Source organism: Guyanagaster necrorhizus (genome assembly GCF_019112545.1).
Source record: "Guyanagaster necrorhizus MCA 3950 unplaced genomic scaffold BT62scaffold_15, whole genome shotgun sequence".
NCBI classification, from domain to species: domain Eukaryota; kingdom Fungi; phylum Basidiomycota; class Agaricomycetes; order Agaricales; family Physalacriaceae; genus Guyanagaster; species Guyanagaster necrorhizus.
In genome coordinates, this window is record NW_025064894.1 from 473,397 (window position 1) to 501,048 (window position 27,652).

The following is a 27,652-nucleotide window of genomic DNA, read 5'->3' on the forward strand; positions in this document are numbered from 1 at the left end:
CTCAGCACGCCGACACTTCACAATCAGTCATTCATGGATCCATCTGTTTTGGCTTGATACCTGCCCTCTATCCTGAACGATGGGCCTTCTATTTTAGAGGAGTTCCCAGATGACGTGTTGTTCCCCGGTACACTTGGTGGTTCTTGTTGACTTGGCTCGGCAAACCGCAATACGATTTAGGAAGATCCCGGAGAAATGCAAGGTACTCTGGTGCATACCGTTCGGGTTGCGCCATGCATCATCAACTAGGAGTTGTTAGGAAGGGGTCCTGGGGTTGTATTGATGAAAAGAAGACGCACCTATGCGCTGGCCCCGACGACCAGGAGTTTCCTGTCTAGCAAGGGGTCTTAATGATAGCGACGGTACGGCGCTCAGCCCACTGGAACTGACGAACGACGACACTACGATACTCCCGCCTCACCGATAGGTCTGGAACAATCGGTAACTGCTCCTACGTCGCCGCCTTGGTCGCTGGATACCCCCCCTGAACATATCGACTGATAATGAGTGCGGACAATCGGATGGTCGGAGCTGGCTATGCCCAGTAAAGCTACAGGTATAACTAAATTTTTTCCTTCAGCTCCGTGTGCGATGAAAACGGGTTCGTATCCATACCCTTCCAACGCCTTTTTGGAACGAGTCCCGTCGGTAGATATGGGTCCGTTCTTCCAAGGCGTTCATCAAGGAAATCCCTGTTATTCTTGCAAGAAATCATAGGTATTAGTTGATACAAGAAGGGGAGTGAGCGCCGTCATCATGATGGAAGAAAAGGAGAGAGGGATGGCTACGAACTCGATGGGCCCACCCGATATCCGAGTCGTCACATTCCGAGTCACAGCCTCTTTCCTTCCTCAACGTCCATGAAGCTTTCCACATCACGAAGCTCCTCTTTTCGTCATTGCGCGTCGCTTTTCAGGGCCGTTACCTCTCCAGACGTCGAAGAAGGGAAATAGTGGGAACAGGCACAGGAAATGGTTCTGTTTTCTTCTCTTTCTCGTACTGGTTCGCTGACTATCAACAGCAGCATGCACGTTCCCTCTCCTCGTTCCTTGTCCTGTCTGTAATGGCGCCCAACATACCGTACTGCAAAGCGCAAAATTCAGGGTTGGCTAACCTGTTGATTTGGGAAGGCGAGCGTACGTCGTCCTCGCAGCTTTTACTATCCCGTCAATGTTGACACTGACGCCCAGGATTCGAAGCATTTCTTCCGTCAGGTTGGGACAACGTTCTCAGCATGGAGGATCCTTGCACGAGCTAACCTTGTCGGAAGCGATTCAGATTAAGCCACCAAGGCACGGCATGTCTACAAAGTAGATATACGCGCTTGAAAAGACGGGCTGGGACGCGTATATGCTCTTCGTATGCTTTTTCTAAGAGCGAGGATGCTGCAGTATCCTCAGTGAATCTCTGTCATTAATAATAATGCTAGTTCTTTACGCAACTACATTGTTCAATGACAGAAAACTTATCCTGGCATCCATGACAAATGTACCATTGACTTGGAGTGCGCCGACGTGAACGAGGTTCGGTTATTCGGTTCTCAGCCATCACATAGAGATAACCCATTCTCAATCGCTTTGAGCGTATTCCAGACAATATCACCATCCTTTCAAATGAATGCTTTCCTGAGGATATCTTCACCGTAGGACCCCAGTACGCGCTGCCTCGCCCCGGCATCAGTGCTATCGATTCGTCCTCGAGGTCGACGACATCCGTTCTCTTCCTAGAGATCAAGCCTCCGTAAACTTTGGGCATGTATCGAGTGAGACGCGGCAGATAACCAGTCGAGGAATAGATTCTTTAACTCGCACAACCTGTGTTGTACTCGGAGGCTGTGCGGGATCATTGCCATGAGACGAGGCTCTCTGTCTATACCACCCGTGATTCGCCTATGTAAATCGTGTACCTTTCATGTCCCACCCACTTTCTTCCCATATTATCCTTACAAAAAAGGAAGAAATTTTTATCAGTTGCTTGAAATCAGAGATAGCTGCAAAGATCGTTGCGCTAAGGAAGGGTTCGTGGTGCATCCGTCTGAGCAAGCCTGTATGGGTTCGACTCCCACCCAGACATAGATGAGGAGAATATCATCATGCTCAAATCTTATTTCGTTTTGAAAACAATGCAAGGGGTATCCCAAAGTATAGTCCACTATTGCAGGTCCCCGGGTATTAGAAGTCTAGGCATCGCGTAGCACCCGTCGTTCAATCGTTTTCGCCTGGGACCCGAGTCGAGGTGGATGTCTACTCGCTTAGTGTAGGATGGAAGTACGAAGTAACAAGCTCGTTCTTTTTCTCTTGCGTTCTTTCCTTGATGTGAATCCCGATCATCGAAACAATATACTCTCGGGGCTAGACATGTCTCCGGGACCCCCCATGGCTCGACGTATATAAAGGAATACGCATTGTGACTGACCCTGCCCGCCTTTACGAAAGAAAATGTGGTCATCCTCGTTCTCACCAGTCTTTGTCCCCTCGTCACTGCAACTTTATGAGGCAATGCGTAGAATTTACTCATCGATTCCAGTGAAACGTGCGGAATCTTTGCCCCAATGCCGCCATTGTGGTCGGCGAGGCGCGCATGTTCCGAGATGCCCTTTCCAACAAATAAAGTTCACCCAATAGATCCCTGGCCAACGTTATTCGTGGTGCGTCTTACTTCGTCCTATGCTAGGACTTCCGCTCATTTGACGCACGTAGAACCCGCCAATCTCACACCGTGCCACGCCCATAGAATTCATAGATACAGGTATGCACCACTGTTCCTCACTTTCCTAAATGCTTCGCTTCTTAGCTATCTACATGCACCCACTAGTCCTACTCTTGCTCTTTATTGTACTTTAGGGTGTACTAGCTATAGAAGGGCTAGTTATATTTCGATTACACTATTTTCGGTGACGATATAACACTCTAGCGCGTCTCCCTCAGTTTTTTTATGCGAAGAAGAAACTGGAACAACGTGTAACGTCGCATTTTAGACGATGAGTCTGATTTATTTGCTTCGCAAAGAAATATGTGATTATGCTAGTATGTACCACTATTTTGACATGCTCGAGACGTTAGAGCATACACCCCTTCCCGGAAGTGCTCTCTACTACGACATTGACCATTGCCTTCACGAGCCACTTGTTTGCTGTGCGCAAATGAAAACCAGGTGTTTCTGCAGTATCCTCGTCAGGTACTTATCGAAAGAATGAAAATAAATGGAACGCGTACCGTGATCCATTGCGTCACACCTGCGCCTTAACTTCCACTGAGGTGGGCGGTGTCAAAGCCACTCCGACTCGGAGGTCCCCGAAACAGCCTTGAACCGCTACGGACTCCTATCCCAAGTGTGCAAAAACCTTGTTTTTGATTTATCTCTAACTCGCAAAAGAAGCGCGTTTCTGTTCAAGCTATGTGCAAACCGCTGTGAACGATGATAGATGAGTTTAATGATCAGGTCGGGCCGTCGGGAGTCGAGAGTCGGGCCAAACGCGAGGGTTTACTGCTATTTCAAATCGCATCTTTGATCAATTGATGCTGGCCCTTTCCCAACCTTGCCTGCTCTTCTGCCTTTCCTGCGCAGTCTCGTCCTTTAGCTCTCAGAGTATACGCTTTGACCTTTATACCCGGAAACTATTCCCCTTGTTTGAACAGTCATCACGTGTAATTGACTTGGACCTCTTTCTTTTCTCAACACAAATCATCTGGCTTAATGTCATCATCGCCTCGTTCTCTTCATGACTGGCCAGAGCTGTTCACTCGAATGTGCAGCTCCACTGTTTCTGCCGGTATGCACTGCGTTACATTCCAACCCACGCCTGGAACCCCCAACCAAGACCGATTTGTCGCCCAGGAATGGGATTTGGATGGTCGGCGATGGAAATTCCTTGCCGTCCTCGATGGTACGAACATGGTCTTCCCATTTCCATTGGAAGATATTGATAAGATCGTTTTTGAAAGGGCACGGGGGAGACTGCACAGCTGAATAAAGTGCTGCCACACTCCCAGGAAGGATTGAAGAAGAACTGCACGGGGTCGTTGAGCGATACAAGGGGCGGTCCCGAAAAAAGATATACGAAGCGGGTACAAGAGATCTTGAGCTGCCAGATCTACTATTTTGATAAAGGAATTGGTGATGCCATTGAGGAACTCTGCCCCGATTCGTCATTGCTCGACGACGAACAAGCCCGCAATCTCGTGAATACCACCAAGAATGTGTTTCAAAGGGCATTGTTTGGTTCTACACTTGCAGTAGCTCTCCTCGACGATGAACGAAATCATCTATGAGTAGCTGGATTGGGTGATTCCACTGTCGGTGCGCCAGCTTATTTCTGATTGTAAATGACTCTTTTCTAATCCGCTGGAAATAGGACTGGCATATACTTCGCCGGAAGGATATGGCAATGGAGAGAGGCTTCTGACCCTCCACAGCACGCACACACCGTTGGAATACTTCACGATTGTCATGCGTCATCCCACAACAGAGAAGACAACAATCATACAGGACGAATGTCTATTGGATATTGCCCTACCTACATGAGGTTCGCTTTACAGTTCAGAGGGTTATGTGGCACAAGGTTCACCTTAGGACTCAGATTCGCCATTATACAACCGGGAACGCAAAGCTGTGAATATTCCCATATTTTCCGGCAACGCACCTGTCTTCATAAGGACTTGCGTAGAGGCATTCATGTGCTGGTTCCCTGGCACACGGGAGGGTCGATGCTGCTAACCATGATCATTATGGTCACGGATGTTCGCAAGCCCACTTCAATGGGGATGATGTCTTCCTTAGACTGAACTAAGGCAAATTGACTCGTCGGTCTCGATGTGTGTCTGGAAGGATTCGGAGGGTGAATTGTGTCTTCTCCATTTCTGGTCGTGCGAAAGCATATGAGGATCTGGATGCGAGGCAGACGATCGTCTCCATTGTGGCCATCTTCCCCTCCTCGGTAAGTCATCAGTAACCTGGTCAGAATTGAAAGCGGGTGTTAATATTAAGAATAGAAATATACTCACGTGAGAGAAAAAATGGTTGAATAGGAGAAGTTGAACAAGTGAATGTGAATGTTTCTTTTGTTCGCCCCAAATTTGAAAATACCGAGCGGTGAATACCTCTTTGGGAATCGATTGCAGATTTTGCTTCCGCAGATGGTTCCTGGCTACGATTTGAGACTGATCTAGATAGCTTGAACTTGAACGTATATTGATAAAAGAATATAGGATACAAAAATAATTTAAGAGCGTAAAGGGAAAATAACGAGCATGGTTCGCCATGAAGATCATCCTGTCAAGGGCGGATGGAGAGAAGACTCTGGCTTATCGACATCGCTAGTGATTGCAATATTCCAAAGGCGAGATTTGCAGGTCCACAGTGATACGTGCCTTGTGCATCCTCCTTGTATTTCGAGTCGAATTCTGTGACTTTCTCTCGACTGCGATACCTATAGGAAGAATCGGCGCTGTCGTACGAGCACACCTCGCTCGATCTCCCTGTTTGGCAGCCTGGCTGAGTGACTGCTTCGAGTTGTGATCAGGAGATGACAGTGTTTATAGATATCGATGCCACAGCTGGATTACATGAGCTTGTAGACCCGCGAGACAGTACCTACAGCTGCTCGTTCTGTCGCCTTTCCCTTCTTGCAGGACGAAGGGCTGGCGTTTTCACTTCTCCGAGCGTTGGTGAGAGTGCGTGATGTGATGCGCCTTGGATGGAATCAAGGTAAGTTTGGGAAGCGAAGCGAGTGTGCAGAAAGCGGCCATCGAATTATTCTTCCGTATTGCTGGACCTGACACTGCCCTTTTTTTTTGCTCTTGAACACGGGTTGGCGATTTGAATCCTTTGCCATCCAGCCAGCTCATTAGGTCCCTGGGATAGTTCGAACGAAAGTCACGGAGCCAAATTCTACAACGTCGTCGATCGTCCTTGCTTTGCACTGCTCAGCTTTATTAATAATTGTATGTATCGGCCCGAGCTTGACAAGGCAGCAAAGAATGGGAAGTTGTCACAAAACTTTGGAACCTCGTGACCGCATAGCATGTTAAGTCTGGAAGCTCCTCCGTACAGTTATAACTGAACATTGAAAGAATATGGGACTTGGTGACGAGACACGCAGAGGTCTATGAGGGACGAAAATGAAAAAAAAAAAAATTTTAGGATAAGCAGCCGAAGTTGTTAGGTTTCTCCGGAAGGTCTTGTGTGTTCCAGGATTTTGTGACAACTTCCCGAGTCCCGATTTCCGCCACCGTTGAGTTTTCGACAGATGCATGTCATCGAGAAGGAGAACAGTTTCTCCCTTACTCATGTCGAAGTCACCTATCATCGACGACCGCAGCAGGAGTTCCATTATACAATCCATTTGGTAAGCAGAGCTTTGAGCGGAGGTTCAAGGTGCAATTTCTTTCCTGACTTTCTCTTTCCGACGGCCATGAGTATCTGAAGTTATCGCGTAACGGAGCCGTAATGAACTAAAGGGCTTCACCGTCAGTCGCGTCGAATGCCGGAGTACGCGTCCAAGTTTGAAGTGGACAAAGTTGACCAAACAAGCAACGCGTCTCTTCCCTTCCCACTATCAGTATCATCCTGCAATGCTTGTCACTTATTTCTTTCGATACTCTGGCACCAAAAGTGGCATGCATGGATCTTAAGGGCATAATTCCTAAGTAATGCGCCGCAAAACCCGTGCATAGTGACCTCGCTGATACTTCGGTAGGTCAATCACCGCTTCCTGACGCGTCGGATTTTCCTTAGTTTACGACAGGCGAACAGAACCTTTTTAATTTGGCTCGAAGCACCTGCGCAGTGCGCGTGAATCCTATATTTTGTAGTAATACGTCTCCGTCTGTCCAGACGGCCATCCTTCTCCGAACCCAAAAAGCTACATAAGGAGGGCGATATTCGCTCCCATTGCTCGTCGCACTAATCATGCTCATCGTGCTGTCCGTTCTGTGCTATGCTCTCTTGGCTGCTTCTGCTCCCCAAGTCCAACTAGGCAAAACCAAGCTCATTGGAAGAGATGTTACAGGGCTAAAGCAAGACTTCTTTGGAGGTAAGCCAACATGCTGTATGATGATAGTCAAGGCTAAAATGAAAGCTAGGTATTCCATTCGCCGAACCTCCAGTCGGAGCTTTGCGTTTGGAGCGTCCTGTATTGAAAACGGACATCGACGCTGATGAATTCGACGCCCGGAATTTTGGACTACCCTGCCTACAGACCGTAGGTTTTCCGCTTGATATAAGTGATTCCATTATAATGGCAGAAATAACAGAGCCTTGCTGCCGACGAGATGTCTGAGGATTGTTTGTCCATCAACATATTTCGGCCGACGGGGTTGTCTTCTGGGGACTCTTTGCCCATCATGTTCTGGTAGAACTATATCTTTCACTCATGTGATCCTTGCGCTAATGACAACGAAGGACCTATGGTGGCGGTTTCGCTGGAGGCGCTTCGTCGAACTTCAATGGAAGCAATATCGTTGCCCAGAGTGTTACCAGAGTAAAGTTCCGCATTCTATCTACGTGTTCGTGACTAATTGCCTCCAGGGAACTCCCATCATCTATGTGAACTACAATTATCGGGTAGGGCCATTAGGTTTTCCCCAAGGACAGGAAGCCGAAAGCAGAGGACAGCTCAACCTCGGACTCAGAGATCAGTTAACTGCCTTGGAATGGGTTCAGCAGAATATTGGCTTGTTTGGTGGTGATAAAACCAAGGTGCATAAATTCGTTATATACACGTTCTCTTGATAACATTCCGGGGTAGGTAACAATTTTCGGAGAAAGTGCTGGATCTATGATGACGAATTTGATGCTTCTAAATTCGTCGATTTCCAACTTTGCCTGGGCTGCGGTACGCATACTGTCATTTCACACAAGTTATCATTCTGAATCCATGACCAGATTTCTGAATCTGGTTCAGCGTCCTCCCCTGTCATCTATAATGCATCTGCACGAGAATCTACCTGGCAAGATTTTGTTGCAGGGACAACAGGCTGCGAGTCCGTCGCCGGCACGCAGAACACTTTCGGCTGCCTGCAGGCGGTGAATTCGTCCGCTATATACTAAGGAATTGTGGAGGCCTATGCATTAGCTATCGAAGATTTTCCTTTTTATCCTGTGCTGGACGGTCCTTCGGGTGTTCTTCCCGATCTGCCTACACAACTCTGGGCGAAGGGCAAGTTTGCCACAATTCCTTTCATCTCAGGCACGAACTTAGACGAAGGTATGGTATGAATTTCATAGAAAGGCCGAACTCAACGTTAGTGTTCATTAGGGACTGGTCAACAGACAAATCGCAGCTTCACCGATGAGGACATCAAGGATTACATACAGACCACCTATTCGGCTTTCCCACCTTACATCCCTGATGCTATCCTGGACCGCTTTCTCGAACTGTACCCTAACGATCCATCCTTGGGTTCGCCGTATGGCACCGGAAATGAAAGTTTTGGGTTACCCGTAGGCTATAGGAGATTGGCATCCATGAGCAAGCATTGTTTCTTGTTCCCATTGTGAAGTGCTTAACCATCAATTTCAGTGGGAGACTTAACCTTTGATGCTCAACGTCGAACATGGACACAGGCTGCTGCGCGAGCAGGCGTGAAATCGTACGGTTATCAATTCGCACAGAATTCCTCGTCTTGGGCGCCCTACTTTGGAGGTGGATCTCGTCTTTCCTGAATCCATTTGAGTTAGTACGTACTGAGATATTTGCCAGTGACTCATTCAGCGGAACTAGAATTTATCTACGGAGAACTGGATTCCTCCACTGAGCCGGCTTCGTCGATCTTGCTGGGTGAAATGATGGTCGACTACTGGGTTTCATTTAGTACGAGCTTGGATCCCAACGATGGCTTAGGGACGTCTCGTGAGTGATTCTCATGCTGCTGGTTGAATGCTTGCTAATCAATTGGCAGGTCCTAACTGGCCACAATACACACCGGATAATGAGGCATGTTAAAATTACTCGTTGGAATGGTTTCCTTTCACTGATCGTGGCCCCCAGGTGCTCATACAATTGAAAGGCGAGAATATGACTGTAATTCCGGATGACTATCGGGAGGAACAGATCGGGTTCCTTAGGGATAATGCTGTCGTTTTCCACCGGTAAAGTCTATAGCGTGTTTATGTCTCCCTCGGTATTACTAAATCAATGAGTGCGCATAATTTGCCTTTTTTTATTTTGGAGCAAGTCTATTGAAGAATGCATAAGAGTTATTGAATGAACACCCACCATGTTGTTAAGCCTCTTTGTGTGGTTGAAAGTGTTGCCACACGGGTGAGCATGAAAATGAGAAGAGCAAAGTCAGGTGCACAACGAATGAAAATTAGGTTGGACGTACTATTCACAAGTACCCCCGTCATCTGAGGCAGCCTTGATAGCACCTTTAAGACGATCCCGGACCAGCTTTGCAGGACATGCGCCAAAAGATAAAAATTCCTAAGTCTGAAAAGTTCTGATGCGTATCCTCCTCCTCCTGCACCTTACGTGTGGCGTTCAAAACGACGTCGAAGACATCCTTGTCACTTTGTAAAAGAACGGAATAAGCCATCGTTGACTTTGTCGACATCTTTCAGCAATTGTTCCGCGAACACGGTTAGGAACGCGAGTGTGAGCTTGTCAGTAGGATCATAGGTCATGGGAAAGGCTTTTTTTTTTGAAATGCCTTCGCGTGTAAAATCGACAGCACTTTGAATATCTTCGAGGGTGAGTCGTTCATCGAGAACGAATGGGGGAGAAGAGCGTTTGCTCGGAGGGGGCCCGCCCGAGGGGAGATATCACTATCACTATCAGAGCGCGAGTATTTGGTAAGAGTAGTTACGTCTCCGTCATTCATGATGATGAAGAGAGATAGCTTGGAATGTCGTCAAGTCACTACGGGGGTGATCATTCAATCGCGGAGGCTGAAGATGCTGACCAAACATTAACATTATGAGACCCAGCGAAAAGTGTCTCGAAAGGGAAAAAAAAATCAGATAATCATTTTCTGTAGTATCGCACCTTAGCTCCTACCTGTCAAAAATTTAACTATAGATTTAAAAACATCTTGTGAGCCTCCAATCTTTTTTTTTCAGGTGCTGTGAGCATAGTCATAATATTTGGCTGTTCGCCTTCGGTCTACCAAGATAATCAAAGAAGATGAGAAATTCAAATATGCCGGGATGCTATGATATGATAATTGAACAGAACAGTCTCCTGTGATCTTCGGTCATCATCATATTACACGGCATGGTCCGCTGTAGGTATAGACACAACAGCATAATACTATACATAACTTATATACAAAAGGAACACATTTGCATTCAATACCCAGCTCCTTCAACAACAGACGCTAGACTCTTCGCCACCGAAGCAGCCAAAAACTCTGGATCCGAAACGGACCGTGGCCGCAACGACATACGGGCACTGAAAACATCCAAGCACGCCGTTCGCTCGCCTGTAGGAACAGCCTCTCTGGGAACGAGTTGGAAGGGCACATCCTCGTCCGGGTTCTGGTCCCATTCCGGTTCGATCACGAAGTAGATGGTGTTCCTCTTATCCTCCTTGGACGTTGGCGTAGGAGGTGGTTCGTAGGTGGGAGCTGGTTTGGGAGGGGGAACAGTCCTGGTGGATTTGGACGAGTGAGCGGAATGTAGGGATTTAGAACTATCGGTGTCGGCGCTCCGAGCTGTTCTGAGAGAGGGCGTCGACTTGTAGCTTGATATCGTATTGGGGGGATATAGCAATCTGGGGGTAAGTGGGATGTTCGGAGTCGAGGGGGGGTCAGGCGTCGTCGGGACTTGAGGCGTTGTGGGCAGTTTAGGCGTCATGGGTGGCCTAGGTGACGGTGGTAGTATTGGTACCGGCGCATAGAACGCGTTAACTTTACCCAGATCATGAGCACTCAGGAGCGGAGTAGGTGGAGGAGAACCGTCAGCGGGGAATATGGAAAGTTGGGCCTCGTTGCCAGATGCTGAGTCTGAGAACCAAGCTGCAGAGTTGATCGTCAGCAGCGCAGGAAATTTTCGGGATACCTTGGTCACGCTTTTCGCCTCGCTTTTTGTTGGCACCTCCAGGTTAGCGGGTTTTTTGGGAGCTTTTTTGAGCACATTACGGCCTAAAGATGGCTGTTTTTCGTCGTTCGGCAGTGACTCTGCAGACTCAACGGCGCCGAACTCTGATACGACCAGAGTCGGAGATTCCGGAAGGCAGGCGGGTGGAGGCACCGATGGCTTAGATGATTTCCGACTGCGAAACAGTCGCTTCCAACGTCCAGTCGACACTTTGCTGTCTGATTGAACTTCGTCGGTGCTAGAGCTATTGCGGCTCAACTCGGAATCGCTCCTGCCAAAAGGAGAAGCAGATCGTGGGGTGTCATCAGTGGGAAAGTCGTAAGGGAAGTCTATGATACCCTGCCAGTTATTTCAGTATGTTTTAGCGGCGAACAGAGCAGACCATGCATACCTTGCACGAGGATGGTGACGGAGGTCCTTCAAAGGGTGGCCGATCCCTTGGAGTAGGTGCAGTGCGTCCACATATCCGAAGATATCCGGGGGGTACAGAGGCGGTAGACCCAGCTGACAGAGTGAGAGGCAATAAACAACTGACAATGTCTCCTCGTGGTGGAACAGGCGGATTCTTTTTGGGCAGAGGACTCGGTGGGGTTTCGTCAACATTAGGCGGCTCATCGAGTGTTGATTCCTCATCTGGGGGATAACATGGCTCGTCGTCAAAAATGCTACCGCCCTCCGGGATTGGCGACAGAATACGGGGATGATATGGCTGATAATATATTGTGCTGCTCGGAGTACTGTAGGACTGCTCTGACGCGCTCAGCATCTCCACCTCGGCATCTGCCACCTCAACCAGTGAAGGTGGGAATGGAGGAGGTGACGGATTCCACACCATACTGCTGGACTCTGACGACGCGTCGCTGGTGTTAGACGTTTCTGACCCGTTATCTGCCACAGGAGGCGGCGAGGGGGAAGAGTGGCAGACGGGCAGTGACTGCGGAGGGGCACCAAGACTAAAATTGATCTTATTAAACAGACGCGACGACAAGGACTTCTCTGATGATGTCGTCGATTCTGGCTGGTGGGCCATAGATAGAGACGATGCTTCAAACGAGGGAGGGTGCGGAGAGAAGGGAGTGTGAGAGGAATATGAACCGAAAGGGATAAGGAACGTCGACTGGCGTAGGTGGACGACCAGGAACAAGAGTGGAGGATGCTAACTGCCTCGCGTTTGAGGGAGGTAATGAGTAAACCGACGTCCTTTGGTCAAGTTTGTCACGGGATCGAAAAGGGAAAGGTGGCAAGAGCGGCCATAAGACAACAATGAACCTCCGGGGTGTTTTATGACAGTTTTTGAACAATGAAAGTGGCATGAACTTCACCTAAAATCATGCCTGCGAACGTCTAGTGGGGGAAAATTTTACGAGCCTGCACATGTCTCAAGAATGTGAGGACGCGACTGTGTCTTTATTTTATCGGCAATTCTATCCATTAATGTAACCTATATTACAGACCCTAATCAGCACTACTCAAGCATGTTGTAAGACAACATGGCATACGACGTCTCATTGCTGCCTATCGAACTTCTTCCACGCGTGTTTCTCGTATTCCACTGTCCGTGTTCTCCGTTTCCTAGGTCTAGACATCCCACAAATCAGCGCCTCATCAGAACGAAAAATCACGGGGCTACATACACTACGAGCGCGCGAGGTTCAATCCTTCCTCGGTGTTGCAAACTGAGGAACCGATCCCTGAACAGATTACCTTCAGGCTGCAAAAAATATTGCGAATCAGGGGGACGAATGTACAAGGATACCAGATACTCACTTTGAGCGCTCTTAAACTTTCGCTTAGGTCTTCTCCCAGCTGCACGTCTACTTCACCCTCTGCCACCTTGTGCTTCCCAAGCTTTTGCCCCGACAGCCCTTTCTTCAGCTTGGTTTCGGCCAAAAGCCAACGCTGTTGACGCTCTGCGTCGCGCTTGGCGCTATTTATCTTCGCTTCTTTGCTTAAAGCTTTGACTCTGTCAACCGTGGCCAGTATACGTTTATTAGCAGCTCTCTGTGCCAGCGCACGTTTCTGGAAGGTCACATTAGCATGGTGAAAGAGTATCAGGATGATCTACGCTACGAACCTCCGCCAGTACCTTGGCAGCCTTTCTCCGCTGTTGTTTCGTCTTCCTCTCTGGGGCTGGTTTACTGAAAGTTTCTGAGGGCTCCTCCTCCTCATCAACCGTAGTGGCGATATCGACCTTCATTCCGGGTACGCCGCTATTACCATCATCCTCACCCACACGTGCGTTCTCCATCCGGTGTTTCACCTCTGCCAGCTTTTCAGCCTCGGCGATCCTCTTCTCCTCGATCCCGTGAGCTTTGAGAAGGAGCTCGCGATGTGCATCGGCTGGAGGGTTATAGGATGTCCCAAGGTGGGGCTCGACCACTGCCGGGACCTCGATGATCTTTCGGGGCTGTGAATGCGTTGGCGCCTGTCGTGATGCATTAGCTTGCGATAGCACCACCCACAGTACAGAAAAGCAAACCTTCACGGGCTTTTTCTGGAGACACTCTGTTCCCTCTGGCACTTCTACTTTCTCCTCTGCGTCTGCAGCCCACGGGTCGAATTGGCCACTGTTTTTCACCGCTTCTGTTAACCCAATGACAGCACTCCCTGCACCGAATTCTGTAGGGTCGACAATGCTATTGAAAGGGCCTTGTCTTGGACGCTTCGCAATACGCAACATCCGTTCCTTCTCCTCCCTCGTCACCGCTGCCTTTCTCTTCCCGTAAGATGTCGTCCGTGAAAACACCGCCGGCACTGCCGATCGCTGGGCAAGAATCTTTGCTGCAGTAGTTTGCGATGCGAGTGACTTTGGTATGGATTTCCGGACTAGAGATATCTTTGTAAAACAATGATTCAACTACAGAAGGACTTGAAATGTCCCGTACCTTGATCATCGCCGGCGACGTCAACGAAGAAAAGACTGTTATCGGTGGTTTTCTGCAAAGGTTTACTGAAGCAAACGTGAAGAAGACTGGCGGGAATCAACAAATAGATAGAACACCTACCCTACCACCCTCTCTTCTTCCCTCATTCCTTCCAAGGCCTCTTCGACGTCTTCAATATTAACGTTTTTGCGCCATGCTCGTTTGCCCTTGCGGCTCGACTGATTATGCTGGGAAGGAGCTCCTACGGCTGACCGCATGGGTTTGGCTTTGCTTTTTGTTTTTGAAGCAGAAGCGGACATGATGGTAAAGTGTGGAACAAAGGCGCAAAGCCAGACGTGAAAATTAGTGGGGCAAAGATAGATCTTACATAAGCATAGACATCCGTGGCTAAGCGGCAAAGCGCCGGATGCCAAGTTCTCAGTTCGATTCCAGGCTTCGCTCGTTTTTCTTTTCATCCGCCTAAAAATTTTCATTATTATTGAAGAGATATTTATATTGCTTCTTGTTAGTACTGCTATTCCATGAAGCACATCTGTGACCGTAAATAAAGTTTAGTAAAGTGCATGCAAAGAGAGGCGCTCGGATTCTGCCCAATTTCCAGAAATTGCTCCAGAAAATCCAAAAAGTCGAAAACGACACGACGTCCAGTAACCATCAAGTGTCCCCCCCGAGATATCTAATATATAAAACCCTGGCAGCAAAAGATACATGTTGCTTACAGCGACATACTTCGATCGTGCCTCACAGTAATGGCATTCTCTTGCCTCGACTTGTTCGACATCTGTTCCCATATAGGATCCACATCTGGCCCTTCCAAGTCTCCAGCGCCATCCCATCCCCAACACCAAACTACAAAATTAACACCGTCAGAACAGTGCGCAGTAATTGCCAAAAGCTGGATAATACCATAATCCGGTCCAGGAACAAATATCAAAGGCTCACTCTCCTCTTCCGTGAACAATCGATCGTGCGGGCCGAACCACGAGCGGTCCTGGGGATCTGTGCGAGGGTTGTCGGGGAGTCCTCCTAGCCGCACATACCCACGAATAGCAGTGAGATTCCGCCTCTGCGGATGAATGATGTCGAAAACTTTCTGTTGCATGGTCAGAAATCATAAACCCCATTGATAAATCCCCAAACACCACGAGGAGATTCGCTGGGCGCTGACAGATGTTCGACGGGAATTTTCAAGAAAATCGCTTCCCGATTGTCTCGAACCCTTACCGCCGAATGTTCCGCGTGGTGACAGGAAATTTAGGAAAAACCACTCACGCTATCATATGCCAACTTGACTCTTGGAACCATCAATATCCGACCGTATCCCGATTCCCAGTAATCGTTGCAAATGAGACTGCACTCTGAGGCACTGCATTCGCCGTCCATGATCTTGGCCATCCTGAACCTGACGTGAGGAGGGGAGTAGAACGGGGCGGGATCCAATATGGCGATACCATTCCAACACGACTGCACCTGGACCGGTAAATGTCTCTGGAAGCGCTGTGATGAAAGGGGATGGTGGAATATCTGCTCGAAGGGCGCGTTCTCCAGGGCGGTACCGTTAATATCTCGAGCGACCCAGTTGTCATAGAAAACAGGGGCGCCAATATCCTCGTGGTACATGTAATCGGCCGCGCAAGTGATACCAGCGTTGTTGTTCCGACTCTGCCAGATGAGCTCGAGCAGATCATCAACACAAGGCAGAACGTCGTTCATGAATATGATAGTGTCGAAGTACTCGTTCTCAGCGTCACGTAACTCGTGGAGAGGCACGAACGCGGCATTCCGTACCTCGGCAAGATACTCTATCCTATGATTGAATGCGCCTCTAGTACGCATTGAAGTTCGGATGGTGATACGCATTCCAACACTGCGGGTAAGGGCATCGAATATCCGTAGCAGAGCTTTGGTCTGGTCCGTAGAGCCGTTTTCGTAGATAGAAACGAACACGTTGTGGTAACCCAAAATGGCGGAAACGCGAAATAGCGCGGCGAAGAGGTCTGGTATGACATCGAAGGAATTGTAGAGATTGATGGCGAAGAAATATTTGTGGTCGCTGCCCATGACATCGCGCCGTGAACCTGCGCCCTGGAAAGGCTGCTCGGCAGCATCCGTGAAGCCAAAGGTATCGAACCAGGATTTCCGTGAAAGACTTTTGTAGCCCATGAGAGGAGCATAGCGCTCTATGGCCTGCTGGGAGTAGAGTGGTTGAGCACTTCGTGTACACTCTCTGGTATAATGGGGGGTCAGCGTCGTCAGGAGGTCGAGCACCCGTAAACGCTGGTCGGGCGTCGGTTGCTGTATTGGCTGCCGGGTATTCTGGCGCGATTTTGCAGGTACATAGCTGCTTCTCCATACTGGAGTGGAGGACTGCAGATGGGTAAACATAAGGCAGTAGTATATATCGCAGAGGAACGCACGCCTGTCCATGGAAATAATCTAGCAAATATCATGCCCACAAAAATACCAATAGCGAGCGCAATGGGCGTCGGCACCTTTTTGATCTGCTGAACGACACCATTCTGCTTGTTCATCGTGCTGTACGATGGCGAGAGCAAAAAAGACGGTGGACGTTCGGGTGAAAGTGACAGGTCCGAGGATAGGAGGGCCGCTGAACACTCTTCCCGTTCTACCACCACCATCATTTCTCATCATCTGTTCATCGTCGTGGTCGTTGCCAGTAGCGCATGCAGCGACGACGAGGACCGGCTCACATATCTCCTCCAATACAATCGCCCTTGAGGATGTCCCCCGACGAAAAACAATCTCGTCTCAACCAGCGCCATTTCGGCGTAAAAGCCAGAGTATGGGTTCTTCTCGGTCTCTTCATCGTCGTCATTTCGCTCCTTCATTATATCCTTCCTAGTACACCAACCTCGAAGCCGTATACCACCGTCAACCTCAAGTCCAAGAATTACCTTAATAACACGCACGACGAGCCAAATCCATTTGAATTTTGTCCTGTCTATGGCCCTGGCGACGCCATCGGCGCCAAATATGGCGCTCTGAAGCTCTCGCAGAGCAGAATGCATCTAGGCAGCAGCGCCAGAGTCACTAGAGTCATCAATAGAGCCTTGGCAGGTCAGTCTGTCACCATTAGCGTCCTCGGGGGTTCAGGTGTGTTTTTTTCCGCAGCACTCTGCGTCCATTCTTACAGTATTTTTTGTAGTGTCTGCCTGCCATGGTGCTGGGGACGATCCAGTAGCACCTAGATGCTACCCATCGCGCTTCTTTGAGTGGTGGAATACTGTTTTCCCTCACCCAGCCTCTGAACTTACTAACGGCGCCATGCGACGAACAAACTCCGCCTACTATGGCTATTGCAGCATGCACCACATTCCAGACGTTACTGACCTCATCATCGTTGAGCTTGACTCGGATGATCCCGCGGACAAGGAGATGATGGAGCACTTTGAAACTCTTATTCGATCCCTCCTCATTCGCCCCGATCAGCCGGCGGTTATTCTTCTGGGACACTTCAGCCCCCAGGTCCATGAATCCAGCGGTTTCGCCGGCCCAGACCACTGGCACAACGTGGTCGCCCAATTTTACGATGTGGCGCACATTTCGACCAAATCAGCGCTGTACGCCGACTATATGAGCGACCCTGAAACCGTTTCCAAATATTTCGTCGATCCAATCCTTGCCAGCCCACTCGGCCACGAACTTCTCAGCGACGTCCTCGTCGCTTACTTCCAGGCGCAGATCTGCTCTGCTTGGGCTGTCGCTACGGGAACCTCTTATGACACCGTGCCCAACCGGGTGGATGATAATGGACTCGGCGATGTCCATGGGTTATTTGGTGGAGTGGGTCAGCGGAAAGGAGTACCGGAGCCCGGAGACGAGGATAAGGAAGAGGTTGACGCCGAAGGAAACAGGGTCAAGCCTCAGTTGCTTCCGCCCACCAGCAACGCGTACGTTCCACCACTGCACGTTCCTCCTGGCAGGATCAACACACGTCCCAAGTCGGACGTGCCGTTCGAGGAAATTGCGCCGTACTGTGTCAGCGCGAACGATCTCATCAACCCACTTCCTCCATCGCTGTTTTATGGTTCCGGATGGTACGCAGCACACCCGCAGACTGGTAGTGGCGCCATGCAGGCCACGAGCCATTACTGGCACTCTTCGTTGCCGTTGAGCAAGATCAGGATCCCCATACAGGTCGGCGCAGGAGATATCGGGGTGTACTATCTCCAAGAACCGGCATCCTCCGTTGGAGGAGGAAGTGCTGTGGAATGTTGGGTCGACGACAATTATGCAGGAGCGAAGGTATTAGAGAATGCTGCCGAGATCGGGGAGCCTGGAGCAACGTGAGCATAACAAATTCGGTCGTGTGCTCATAACTGATGGATGGCTTGATAGACTCGAACTCATCGACCATTTTGTGACGCGTGGCTCACACTTTATAGAATGCCAACTATTGGGAGAGGAAGGGCAAACAGTACCTGCATTCAAGATCATAGGTGTATTTGCAACATGATCGGTTATTTCTCCTCTGGATTATATTATGGGTCACTGTCACTTCTTTTCATCTTCGTTGCATAACGATTGTTAGATCTGCTATCCACGACTTTCAGGTATTTGTGACGTGCGCGCTGATGTCTATTGTCATTTCGTCTGGAGGAAGTTGTTGGACGTGGTGACAATGCCTGATCTCCTGCTGCATATTCTTTAGATTCGGAGTCCTCTTCATGATCCAAAAGCCCAAAGATGTTTATAGCACTATATCTCAGTGTATTCTGGCCAGTGCTTGGCAATTTCACGTATACTGTCACACATTTCTTATCAACTGGCCGTTATGGAAGGCTTTATCCGCGATGCTTCTTAAATTGCTGAAGTGTGTGCCTTCGAAACACCATCGAAGATTCCACTTCAAACGACGCGCTCCTGGGACGATGGGGGTTTCAATGTTCTGGAACTGGAGTAGGCGCGCTGGTTCTGCATTCACTCGATGGCGGTGCATCTTTGAGGCTTGGTTGGAGTGAACATCTTTGTTTTTCCAGTAATGATCCATGTTTGGACGACATATGTGCGTCGTAATTCCAATTCAGGACCCTTCAAGCACTGTATAGCCTCTGTGATGGCTGGGTGACCGGGTTATGCTCTTTACCCTTCGCAGGTGTCGGCCTAACCACCCTCAAGCCATCCTCCTTGTTCCATTCAAAATTCTCTGAACTGTCTCCTTTGGACGATTGAAGACTACAAGTTCAGCTCTTGCCTAACGAACGGTGATCGACAGCTACGGTTAAAAAGTGACACAGAACTAAAACATGACGAGAGTGGGATTCTCTGTTTCTATGAAGCATAAGAGTCAAGAAATTCGGCTTGTAAGCAGGAAGCAATGAGTGAGCCTTCAAGCTTTAACTTGGCGTAAGCAAGTTCGCCCGCAGGGGTCAGAATAAGATCAATGACGGCCCGAGGATGCCGTGCAATCCCTTACTTACTTCCGCCATCACCATGGCGCAGAGACTCGTTCAATTAATCTACATTCATGGCTTTAGAGGTGCTTTCTCTTCGTCTTAAACATTGGAAAAAAAACTATTGAATATGCATTCCAGGCGACGATACCACTTTCCAGGTCCGTCTGTCCTGCCCTGGAAACCGTAGTCTCGTTCAGCATGCTGTATAGTCATTCCCCTGCGATCTACAGGGATACCTCGCAGCTCGAATACCCCCAGAACTCAATATCCACATCAGAAGCAGCCTATACCCCACGTACAAGAGCGTCAAGCCTATCTCGCATGCCACCAAAAACTTTCTCGAGTGGTAAGCGCCCATGCTCTCGGCTGCGGCTGCTAGGCGCTCACTGTTTGGGTTACTCAGGCTAACAACACAACCACCGGGGCCTGTAATTCTACTCGGTCACTCGATGGGCGGTCTCTTGGCGGCTGAAGCCGCGACACATATATCTAATAATCCCGACGGATACAGGCCGCATCGCATCGTCGGAATGGTAGCCTTCGATACACCGTACCTAGGCATGCACCCTCATGTCGTTATAACCGGAATCGCGTCCCTCTTTACCGATGATAGCAAGGATAAGAAGACAGAACGCCAGATGAATGAGCATCCCGACGTTCAGATCGTCGATAGCAATGTTACCGACGAATGGGAGACCTTCCGGAAGAATATAGGCGGTATGTCGCTCAGTCCATACATCAATCAATCCCTGCACTCATCCACTGGATGCATAGGCCGGACATCATCTTCTTCCCTGCTGCTCTTCCCCTCCCACTCATCCTCGTCCCCACCTTCCCGCTCACCCTCGCCCTCGCTCATCGACCAGACGATGAACTTCCTAAACTCGCACGCCGATGATCCGTTGGTTCGTTGGGCCCGCAAACACTCGGACGAACCGTTTACCGCCAGCAAACGTTGGCTCGTTGAGCATTTTCAGTTTGGCTCGTGCATGTTCGATCCCGCTGGGTTAAAGGCCCGATACACGGCGCTTGTCAAGTGGAATGGCGGTCTATGGGTGAACTATTGGACACAGACAGTGCCCCGAGTACAGGAGGACGCGCATGTACACGAGGCGGATAACGACGTGGCCCTGCTTCAAACAGGAATGGCAGAGACCCTGTCGATCACTTCCTCAAGTTCCTCTTCGTCTTTACCCTCGCTGGGTCCCTGGACAACCTCGGAGACAAAGACAAAGACAAAGACAAAGGTGGCGAAGAAAGATTCGGGGAAACATCTCAAGAAGCAGAGAGATAAAGAAGCGAAAAAGGGAAAGATCGGACGACACTTTATCGTTCTGCCGACGGGGCTGGGACGGATCCTCGGTGGAGGAGAAAAGTGGGAAAAGGTGCTGATCGCCGGTGTCAGGGATGAGGTCGGAGCGCATTGCGGTCTGTTTATTCGTGGGCAGAATATGGATTATGATGGACTTGTGGATAGGGTAAGTAGAAAGATTTTGGGGTGGTGTTATACCCTGTAGTATTAGTAGTTCTGTATCTGTACAACTGGATATATGTCGGGATATCGATAACAGGTCATACTATTTTCTGTGCAAGTTAGGCTGCATCATAGGGATGAATATACTGAATGAAGAGTTGGGTATAAACTTTGAGCAACCAGCCTTTATCTGTAGGTCCACTGATGCTCTGCATCAAACCATGACTGAGGCTCATCGTCGACAGCATACCTTGCCAAGCCAATGGTGACCCAGAGAACACGCTGAAGGAAATGATAGAGGAAATGGTCTGACACAATAAGAATCTGTCCTGCAACGAGTGATAGTGTTTCTCTGGAGACATTCATGTGTCTCCCTTTTCAGTGGGCAAATTTTACTCAGAATTGTTCAATACATAATGTACAGAAAATTATCGCACCAAAACAAACCCCCTTGGGGAGGGGTTAGGTAAAGAACGGTAACAACCTCAGGTCCGGCACAAAAATGGTTGAATGAAATCAAAGACTGGACACTGTGAGAATTGAACCCACGACCTCACACAAGACGACTAATGGTGCGAAGCGTGCGCGCTACCATCTGTGCCAAGAGCCCTGCGCCGTAGGGGCTTAGCTATCATAAAGTAGCCAGGGACCACTAGTAATAACGACTCGTATGAAGGATCGATGATTGCATACACTCTTACAGAAAAATAACAAAATGACAAAAATGGCCCTGCTTATTCAACCTGGATATACTCCCCCATGGAACTCTGATGCGACGACGATGCCCCTTTGGAAGGCTTGATAACTAGGTCCAGCTGTTGCCTGTAAGAATTGTATCAAACTTAGTTGCAAAGAGAACACGAGAGCAGCGAGGAGAGAAGATGGCGAGCCGACAGTACTCACAGCCGCATCCTCAGTAACAGCTTTCTATTCGCCGAATGCATATCATTCCCAGCCCTGATAGCGCGCGCGAACAAATCCGCCCTGTGGTCAACCTTTTTGACTTGTAGTATCTTCTCGGAAGATGAGTAACAAAAGAAAACAGGCCGGCTTCGAGACTTACCTTATTCTGACTATCCACCCTCCCTTGGATATCCCCTGATTGGATAAGGGTAACCACTTGGCCCTCCGTCTCGTCGACACTCCACCCGAAAGCTTGACTCATCCTGTCGAGACGAATAGACGAGAACGGCTGGAAGTATAGCACCACGGCGCGGTTCTTGATCGCGTTCATCAAGGCTTGTACGTGCGTGGTGAGGTGGATGTCGATATAATGGCGAGTCTGAAACCTCGATCAGCAGAAGAAAGCAATTCAAGGGGGAAAAGAACGCACAGAGTACCGCGATAACAGGTCAAGGACAGTCTGGAATTTGCTAGCCATGTATGCCTCGATAAGTTCACGAAGATAGGGCTCCTGCTCGATGTACACGCCGAACGTGGGGTTATCGATCACCTGAGCCTTAAGCGCAGCCCGAGAGAGGCTTGCCATCGCGCATATAGTCCCGTATATTGCGATATCACTCGGGCTGACAAGCGTGCCAATCCATTCACCGAGATCCTTCGTCGACCCCAGCCGCAGGAGGTTGTACGACGCCTTCTTGTAATTGTCCTGTCCCAGATACGACAGGGCAGTGGCCAAGTCGAGTTTAGACCGGACTCCGTCTCGTTCGGGAGAGGACTTCTTTGTGCCGGCTGAAACCATTGGAGCAGAGGCGTCTTTATTGGCAGAAGAAGAGGCGGCGATGGCTGCGTCCAAAGCGGCTTCGGCTTTGAAGACGTAGGTAGGTAGGTGGCCGTAGTTTCGCTGTTCAATGAGAAGCTCGAGAACGGAAAGACACATCTCAAGGACGTGTTGGCTGGTGGTGCAGTATTCTCGGGATTTTGTATAGTGCTTCAGCGAGGTGGCGTACTCTCCGATAGCTCGATAAAAGTCGCCCAGGTCACGATGCGCCATCTGCACTGCCGTTAGGAATGGCCGAGTCGACAGTCAGATACCACGCACCCGGATGCTCTCCTTGATCATGTTATTCGAGTACGTTTTCAGCTCCATCTCGAGCTTCAATCGATCCGACTGGTTCTTAGCAAGGGTTTCATCTATCCACCGCGTGCTGAGCGAGGCAAATTCAGATATCGGCGGCAGGGATCCAGTGGCATTCGCATAAGCCTGCTCGTACGCCGTTACGAGGCCTTGGTACTGCGACGGGTCGCGAGATTGGTGAATATGCTGGATGGCTAGGTGGAAGGCATCAACGGCAATCGATGGGCACAGTAGAATTATGTGGGTCAGGCGGTCCACAACAGTACGCCCGGAGTAGTTGGATATGTAGCTCTCAAGGTCAAAGGGGTGCGCGTCGTCCACCGGAACGGTGAATGAACGTTTGGGCTGTGAGGTGCTGGCTTGGGTATTCTCTTCAGGTGCATCGACATCCATGTCGTGGGCGGGAAGGATGATAGTGGTAATTGGCAAGACTAGTTCAAAACTTATATGGTATAAAGTAGTATTGCCTCTGTCGACATTCCATATATTATATCCTTAATATGGGCACTTGGCACAGTTGGTAGCGCGCACGCTTCGCACCATTAGTCGTCTTGCGTGAGGTCGTGGGTTCAATTCCCACAGTGTCCAATTCAGAAGAAATCATTGCATTCAATTTTCTCCATTTCTGGAACCACAGGGGAATAAGTTTCCGTTTGATACTATGGTTGCATATGGAACCTTAATGGTAAATATCATTTTTTTTTACTGACCCATCTGTTATGCAGAAGCTACTTACCTCCCCCATACAGAATCACTTGGCTGATGCACAGCATTGCAGACTCTTTTTTGTGTTCATATTTTCTTTATCTCAGAAGCTGTAAGTCATCAATAAATGTTGGATACCTATGAGTGTATTTTTTAAATAGAATATATATGCAGCTGTATAAATTATTATAGTTAATTAGCAATCATGATAGATAAGTAACAAAAGTCTAATCTGGCAAGCCACTTTATTAGATGCCTACAGAACTTGTATCTGTATATGAACTTCCTCTGGAAAGGGGAGGTAACTTACTGGTAATTAACCTTGATGTATTGAGACCTAGATTTCACTGTTTTATATGCTATCCTATCTCATATCAAGTTCTGATCTCTCTCTAAGGTGGAATGGAAAACTAGAGACCAAGTCATAGCAATGGTGATATGAAGAAGGAAAGATACAGACTAGCCTCATTCAGGGTTGTTTTGATATGCTAATTTACCATTACTTATCTTATCACATAGGTGGGATATAACAGATACCTTCATATTCTTGTTTTCTTCTATCAGAGAATCTCCACAGCATGAACCTGTGACAGATCCTCATAGTTCTCCTATATCCCTTCAGTGGTGAGAAAGGATAATAACAGTGAAAAGCACACAATTATCTTGTCAATATGCATAAAGAGAGCAGCTACAATGATTTGACTACTAGCAGGTACAACTGTTACATTGAAAGATGAAGCCTTTTTGCATCATATGATATATCAGTATTGTGCAACAACTCACCAACATCAAGATCAGCATTCAAGCTTTGAGCCTCCTTCAACAATAGCAGATTTTACCTTAGTTTGAAGAGTCTGAATATATTCTGAAAATGTGGCTAATGCATACATGGCAGTTTGAAACATCTGAAAGTGTGACATCAATGCTTGTCTTATAATCATTTAATCAGATAATGACTATACCATGGGCTTTGATGAATGGCTCTCAAATTCAACAAAAGAATATGAGCAATCAATTGATCAAGACCTGTACAGTGCATCTGTTTATAGCCATTGGTTGCATCAAGCTGACATATTCTCAGTGATATTTAAGTCTTGTCATCTGTATACATGTATATGAGATATCAAGTTTGAACATAGCTGGTCTTAGATGACAGCAAAGGCTCAGGATAATTGATTGCATCAGATATGAGCATGTGAGAATTGGCAGATTCAAGGAACAAGGTTCAAGACCTACTGTTTCTACACTGTAATAGAGGGAGAGGGCATGCCATTAATGTTTTCAGTGTTCACTATAGCTGCTGTTTTAACATTTCAGTAGCTTAGCCTATATTGACAGTGTAGACACTTTAGATGATCCAATGACAAGTATACAGTGGTCATAGTCTAACTCAGATGAAGGATGAGTTGAGGCTCCCACAAATCATAAGCCAAAACATGCATTCAGAGATAGATGAAATGAGATGAACTTTCTATCACAGAGGAAACAAGTATCTCATCATCTGTGCAGTGGCATTCACTTTTAAAAAAATGGAGCAAGCATTGTTATGATTTTAGCCTCTAATCATGATCTGCCAATGTCTAATAAGCTGATGCTTATAAAATCCCAATAACTTCCAATGACACTATGCTGCATCTGACTCATCATCTTAAAGTGAGATAAACAATGTAGTTAGAGCTAAGTAAACAAGTGAGTAAAGTATGTAGAGTATATAAGTTAAGTAAAGCATACCTCAGTCAGTGTAGTAATAATGAAATGACTGAGAATGTAGATGTAATTACCAGGTATATATACTGTCAGGTTAAAGTATAGAAGTACAGGTAAGCAAAATAGTCCATAAGAAATGATGCACAGTATTGGTAATTGAGTCAGAAATAGTCAGATACACATATCTCATTTAACACCCCTCTGACATGGCAGATTAATTGGTGATATTCAGGCCAGCAAGATAGTGGTAGCAATAGTCACAATAGAGTGGTTTGGTGAACAGATCCACAGCATTAATCTTTCTTCAAATAAATTCCACCTTGATGTCACCTGCTTGTATAAGTTTACAGATATAGTGCTCACAAATGTCAATGTGTTTGACTGTATAATAGTTACAAGTCATGTTGATAAGCAAAACAGCTTTATGATTATTGAACTTGAGTATTCTTAGATTTTCCTGTTCCAGTCTAACTTTCTTCAGCTATAAAAACATCCACTTCAACTGTTGTGCAGCTCTGGTGAGTGCCATGAACTTTGTCTCAATGGTAGACAATGCCATAGTAGCCTGACATTTAGTGCTTCATGAAACAGAATCACTCTCCATCATAAAGACATACTCTAAAATAGATTTCATCATGTCTTTATATCCTCCATAGTTAGCATCAATAAAACCTATCAGCTTGAGTAGTTCTCTCTATCTGTAAATGATTCCATAGTTTATTGTTATTTTAATATAGCTAATAATATGCATTAGTGAGTTTCAATATGCTGAGCTAGAGTTGTTCTAGAATCATGAAAGTAGGCTTATGACATATATAAGATCTGGTCTGGTGGCAAGTTGCCCTCACATTATAGATCTAAGGACTTGATGATAGGGCTTCTTCTTCATCTCATCTCTCTCTTCCTTTGAAGATGGTGCTATTGTGGACTTAAAGATTGTTCCAACTGGCATAGGCATTGAATGGGGTAGGACACTCTATAAGTCAAATAGATCATTGAGAGAGCCAGGCAAAGCCAGCATCCAGTTCTTGGTCCATGTGCATACTCAGAAGATAGCTATTCTCCTCTATATCCTTTATCTCTTATCATTTGGTCAGTTCTTTCTTCCTCTTGTCAATCTCTTCAGCACTTGTTGATGCACTCCAACTATCATCTATATATGTGTTGGTGATGATGAAGAATCCATCTTTCTCTCATTTTGTTCAGACATAGAGATCTATCTAAGATATATGATATTCAAGGTCATTATACATCTTGGCCAGTATCTTAAACCAGTTGTATGTGCCTTGCATCATACCATATATTATGTGGACCAGCTTACAAATCTTGTTTTCTTTTCCAGATATAGTATATCCCTTCAGTTGGCACATGTAGATGTTTTCCTTGGTTTCACTGTTCAAATAGGCTGAGATAAAGTCAATCTTCCACAGATGAAGATCCATACTCACTGCTGATGAGCCTCTAGGCTTTGTACACTCAGAATTCATGGATTTTATGTGATATAGTGATTCCATCCTCTAGACAGGTTTTCAGTAAACTAATGATTGCAAGTATAGCAATGCTAATTTTATATTATGGAAACCACTTTTTAGCACTTTGATAGCTCTCTTATACTATATACACTATATTACCACACTATATTGCCATGAGATGATGAGTCAGATGCAGCATAATGTCATTATGTATACATCATTCACAGTTTTCCATGGCTCTAGCAAGATTTTTTCATGGCTGAAGACTGAATGGGTCAGGATTTTATCAGGCTTTTCTAAGCATTGCAGATTATGATTAGAAGCTAAAATCATGACAAGAAACTGTATAAGTTTCTGAGAATCACTGAAAATCTGTTCATGGTATATCACCCTCAGATCAACAGATAGATAGAGCAGGTTAACCAGAAAATCTAAAAGTACCTTAAAATATTTATAAACCACAGGAAGGATGGCTGGGTAGAGTGGCTTCCTATAGTGGGATTTGCCTATAATAACTATGAAAATTCATCAACAGGCTTCAGCCTATTCTTTATAAACACTGGAACATATCTGAACACTGGAATAAACTGCTCATAAAGAGAGAGCCAAGTATCTCAGATAAAAGATTTCACAGCTGAGATGAAAAAAATCCACAATAAGGCTGAATATATATTAAACAAGGCAGCAAAATTTATGAAAAGGCAGTACAACAAGAGAAAGACACCAGTGAGAGACTATCAGCCAGATGACTTGATCATGCTGGACATGAAGAATATAAAGATGGACAGAAGGATGAAGAAGTTGGATGATAAATTCAGAGGTCTCTTCAAGGTCATAAAGAAAGTAGATGATAAAGCTTATGAATTATCTGTTCTACAAACATGGAAGATCTATTCCATCTTTAATGAGAATCTACT

General features: G+C 47.3%; 10 protein-coding genes and 2 non-coding genes across 12 annotated transcripts; 6 read left to right on the top strand and 6 right to left on the bottom strand.

Annotated features, from left to right (window-relative positions):
• Positions 1–821: 821 nt before the first annotated feature.
• On the bottom strand, positions 822–1,239 carry BT62DRAFT_933158 (uncharacterized protein). The gene is made up of 2 exons (XM_043186500.1): positions 926–1,239; positions 822–886 (listed from the first exon to the last, which is right to left on the bottom strand). Exons 1-2 carry the CDS (start codon positions 1,025–1,027, stop codon positions 833–835), a joined length of 156 nt encoding a protein of 51 aa, XP_043038816.1. The 5' UTR covers positions 1,028–1,239; the 3' UTR covers positions 822–832.
• Positions 1,240–2,355: 1,116 nt separating this feature from the next.
• On the top strand, positions 2,356–2,971 carry BT62DRAFT_933159 (uncharacterized protein; the record flags this gene model as incomplete). The annotated part of the gene is made up of 2 exons (XM_043186501.1): positions 2,356–2,529; positions 2,700–2,971. A coding segment is annotated over one exon (174 nt), but the record flags the coding sequence as incomplete, so codon positions are not given.
• A 725-nt stretch (positions 2,972–3,696) lies between these two features.
• BT62DRAFT_1007023 (uncharacterized protein) lies at positions 3,697–4,524 on the top strand (the record flags this gene model as incomplete). Its single annotated transcript, XM_043177293.1, has 4 exons — positions 3,697–3,933; positions 3,993–4,221; positions 4,276–4,299; positions 4,355–4,524. The coding sequence occupies 4 exons, from the start codon at positions 3,697–3,699 to the stop codon at positions 4,522–4,524; spliced, it is 660 nt and encodes a 219-aa protein (XP_043038818.1).
• Positions 4,525–6,909: 2,385 nt separating this feature from the next.
• BT62DRAFT_920571 (alpha/beta-hydrolase) lies at positions 6,910–8,944 on the top strand (the record flags this gene model as incomplete). The annotated part of the gene is made up of 12 exons (XM_043184229.1): positions 6,910–7,033; positions 7,083–7,201; positions 7,254–7,351; positions 7,402–7,480; positions 7,528–7,698; positions 7,748–7,834; positions 7,885–8,025; positions 8,062–8,206; positions 8,258–8,401; positions 8,522–8,644; positions 8,702–8,851; positions 8,901–8,944. The coding sequence occupies 12 exons, from the start codon at positions 6,910–6,912 to the stop codon at positions 8,942–8,944; spliced, it is 1,425 nt and encodes a 474-aa protein (XP_043038819.1).
• A 1,343-nt stretch (positions 8,945–10,287) lies between these two features.
• On the bottom strand, positions 10,288–12,067 carry BT62DRAFT_1007027 (uncharacterized protein; the record flags this gene model as incomplete). The annotated part of the gene is made up of 2 exons (XM_043177294.1): positions 10,288–11,376; positions 11,429–12,067. The coding sequence occupies 2 exons, from the start codon at positions 12,065–12,067 to the stop codon at positions 10,288–10,290; spliced, it is 1,728 nt and encodes a 575-aa protein (XP_043038820.1).
• A 475-nt stretch (positions 12,068–12,542) lies between these two features.
• On the bottom strand, positions 12,543–14,221 carry BT62DRAFT_920573 (P60-like protein; the record flags this gene model as incomplete). Its single annotated transcript, XM_043184230.1, has 7 exons — positions 12,543–12,615; positions 12,672–12,748; positions 12,805–13,056; positions 13,112–13,462; positions 13,517–13,863; positions 13,923–13,987; positions 14,043–14,221. 7 exons carry the CDS (start codon positions 14,219–14,221, stop codon positions 12,543–12,545), a joined length of 1,344 nt encoding a protein of 447 aa, XP_043038821.1.
• Positions 14,222–14,375: 154 nt separating this feature from the next.
• On the bottom strand, positions 14,376–16,521 carry BT62DRAFT_933165 (glycosyltransferase family 69 protein). The gene is made up of 3 exons (XM_043186502.1): positions 16,340–16,521; positions 15,195–16,289; positions 14,376–15,015 (listed from the first exon to the last, which is right to left on the bottom strand). Exons 1-3 carry the CDS (start codon positions 16,451–16,453, stop codon positions 14,638–14,640), a joined length of 1,587 nt encoding a protein of 528 aa, XP_043038822.1. The 5' UTR covers positions 16,454–16,521; the 3' UTR covers positions 14,376–14,637.
• Positions 16,522–16,606: 85 nt separating this feature from the next.
• On the top strand, positions 16,607–18,399 carry BT62DRAFT_897535 (uncharacterized protein; the record flags this gene model as incomplete). The annotated part of the gene is made up of 3 exons (XM_043183305.1): positions 16,607–17,036; positions 17,089–18,229; positions 18,282–18,399. The coding sequence occupies 3 exons, from the start codon at positions 16,607–16,609 to the stop codon at positions 18,397–18,399; spliced, it is 1,689 nt and encodes a 562-aa protein (XP_043038823.1).
• A 977-nt stretch (positions 18,400–19,376) lies between these two features.
• BT62DRAFT_897963 (uncharacterized protein) lies at positions 19,377–20,856 on the top strand (the record flags this gene model as incomplete). Its single annotated transcript, XM_043183316.1, has 4 exons — positions 19,377–19,422; positions 19,478–19,497; positions 19,549–19,685; positions 19,743–20,856. The coding sequence occupies 4 exons, from the start codon at positions 19,377–19,379 to the stop codon at positions 20,854–20,856; spliced, it is 1,317 nt and encodes a 438-aa protein (XP_043038824.1).
• A 481-nt stretch (positions 20,857–21,337) lies between these two features.
• BT62DRAFT_t107 lies at positions 21,338–21,423 on the bottom strand. Its single transcript has one exon. It is a non-coding gene; the product is annotated as a tRNA-Ala (tRNA).
• A 289-nt stretch (positions 21,424–21,712) lies between these two features.
• BT62DRAFT_898017 (G protein pathway suppressor 1) lies at positions 21,713–23,244 on the bottom strand (the record flags this gene model as incomplete). Its single annotated transcript, XM_043183317.1, has 4 exons — positions 21,713–21,829; positions 21,877–22,095; positions 22,147–22,767; positions 22,816–23,244. 4 exons carry the CDS (start codon positions 23,242–23,244, stop codon positions 21,713–21,715), a joined length of 1,386 nt encoding a protein of 461 aa, XP_043038825.1.
• A 109-nt stretch (positions 23,245–23,353) lies between these two features.
• On the top strand, positions 23,354–23,439 carry BT62DRAFT_t95. The gene has a single exon. It is a non-coding gene; the product is annotated as a tRNA-Ala (tRNA).
• The last annotated feature ends 4,213 nt before the right edge of the window (positions 23,440–27,652 follow it).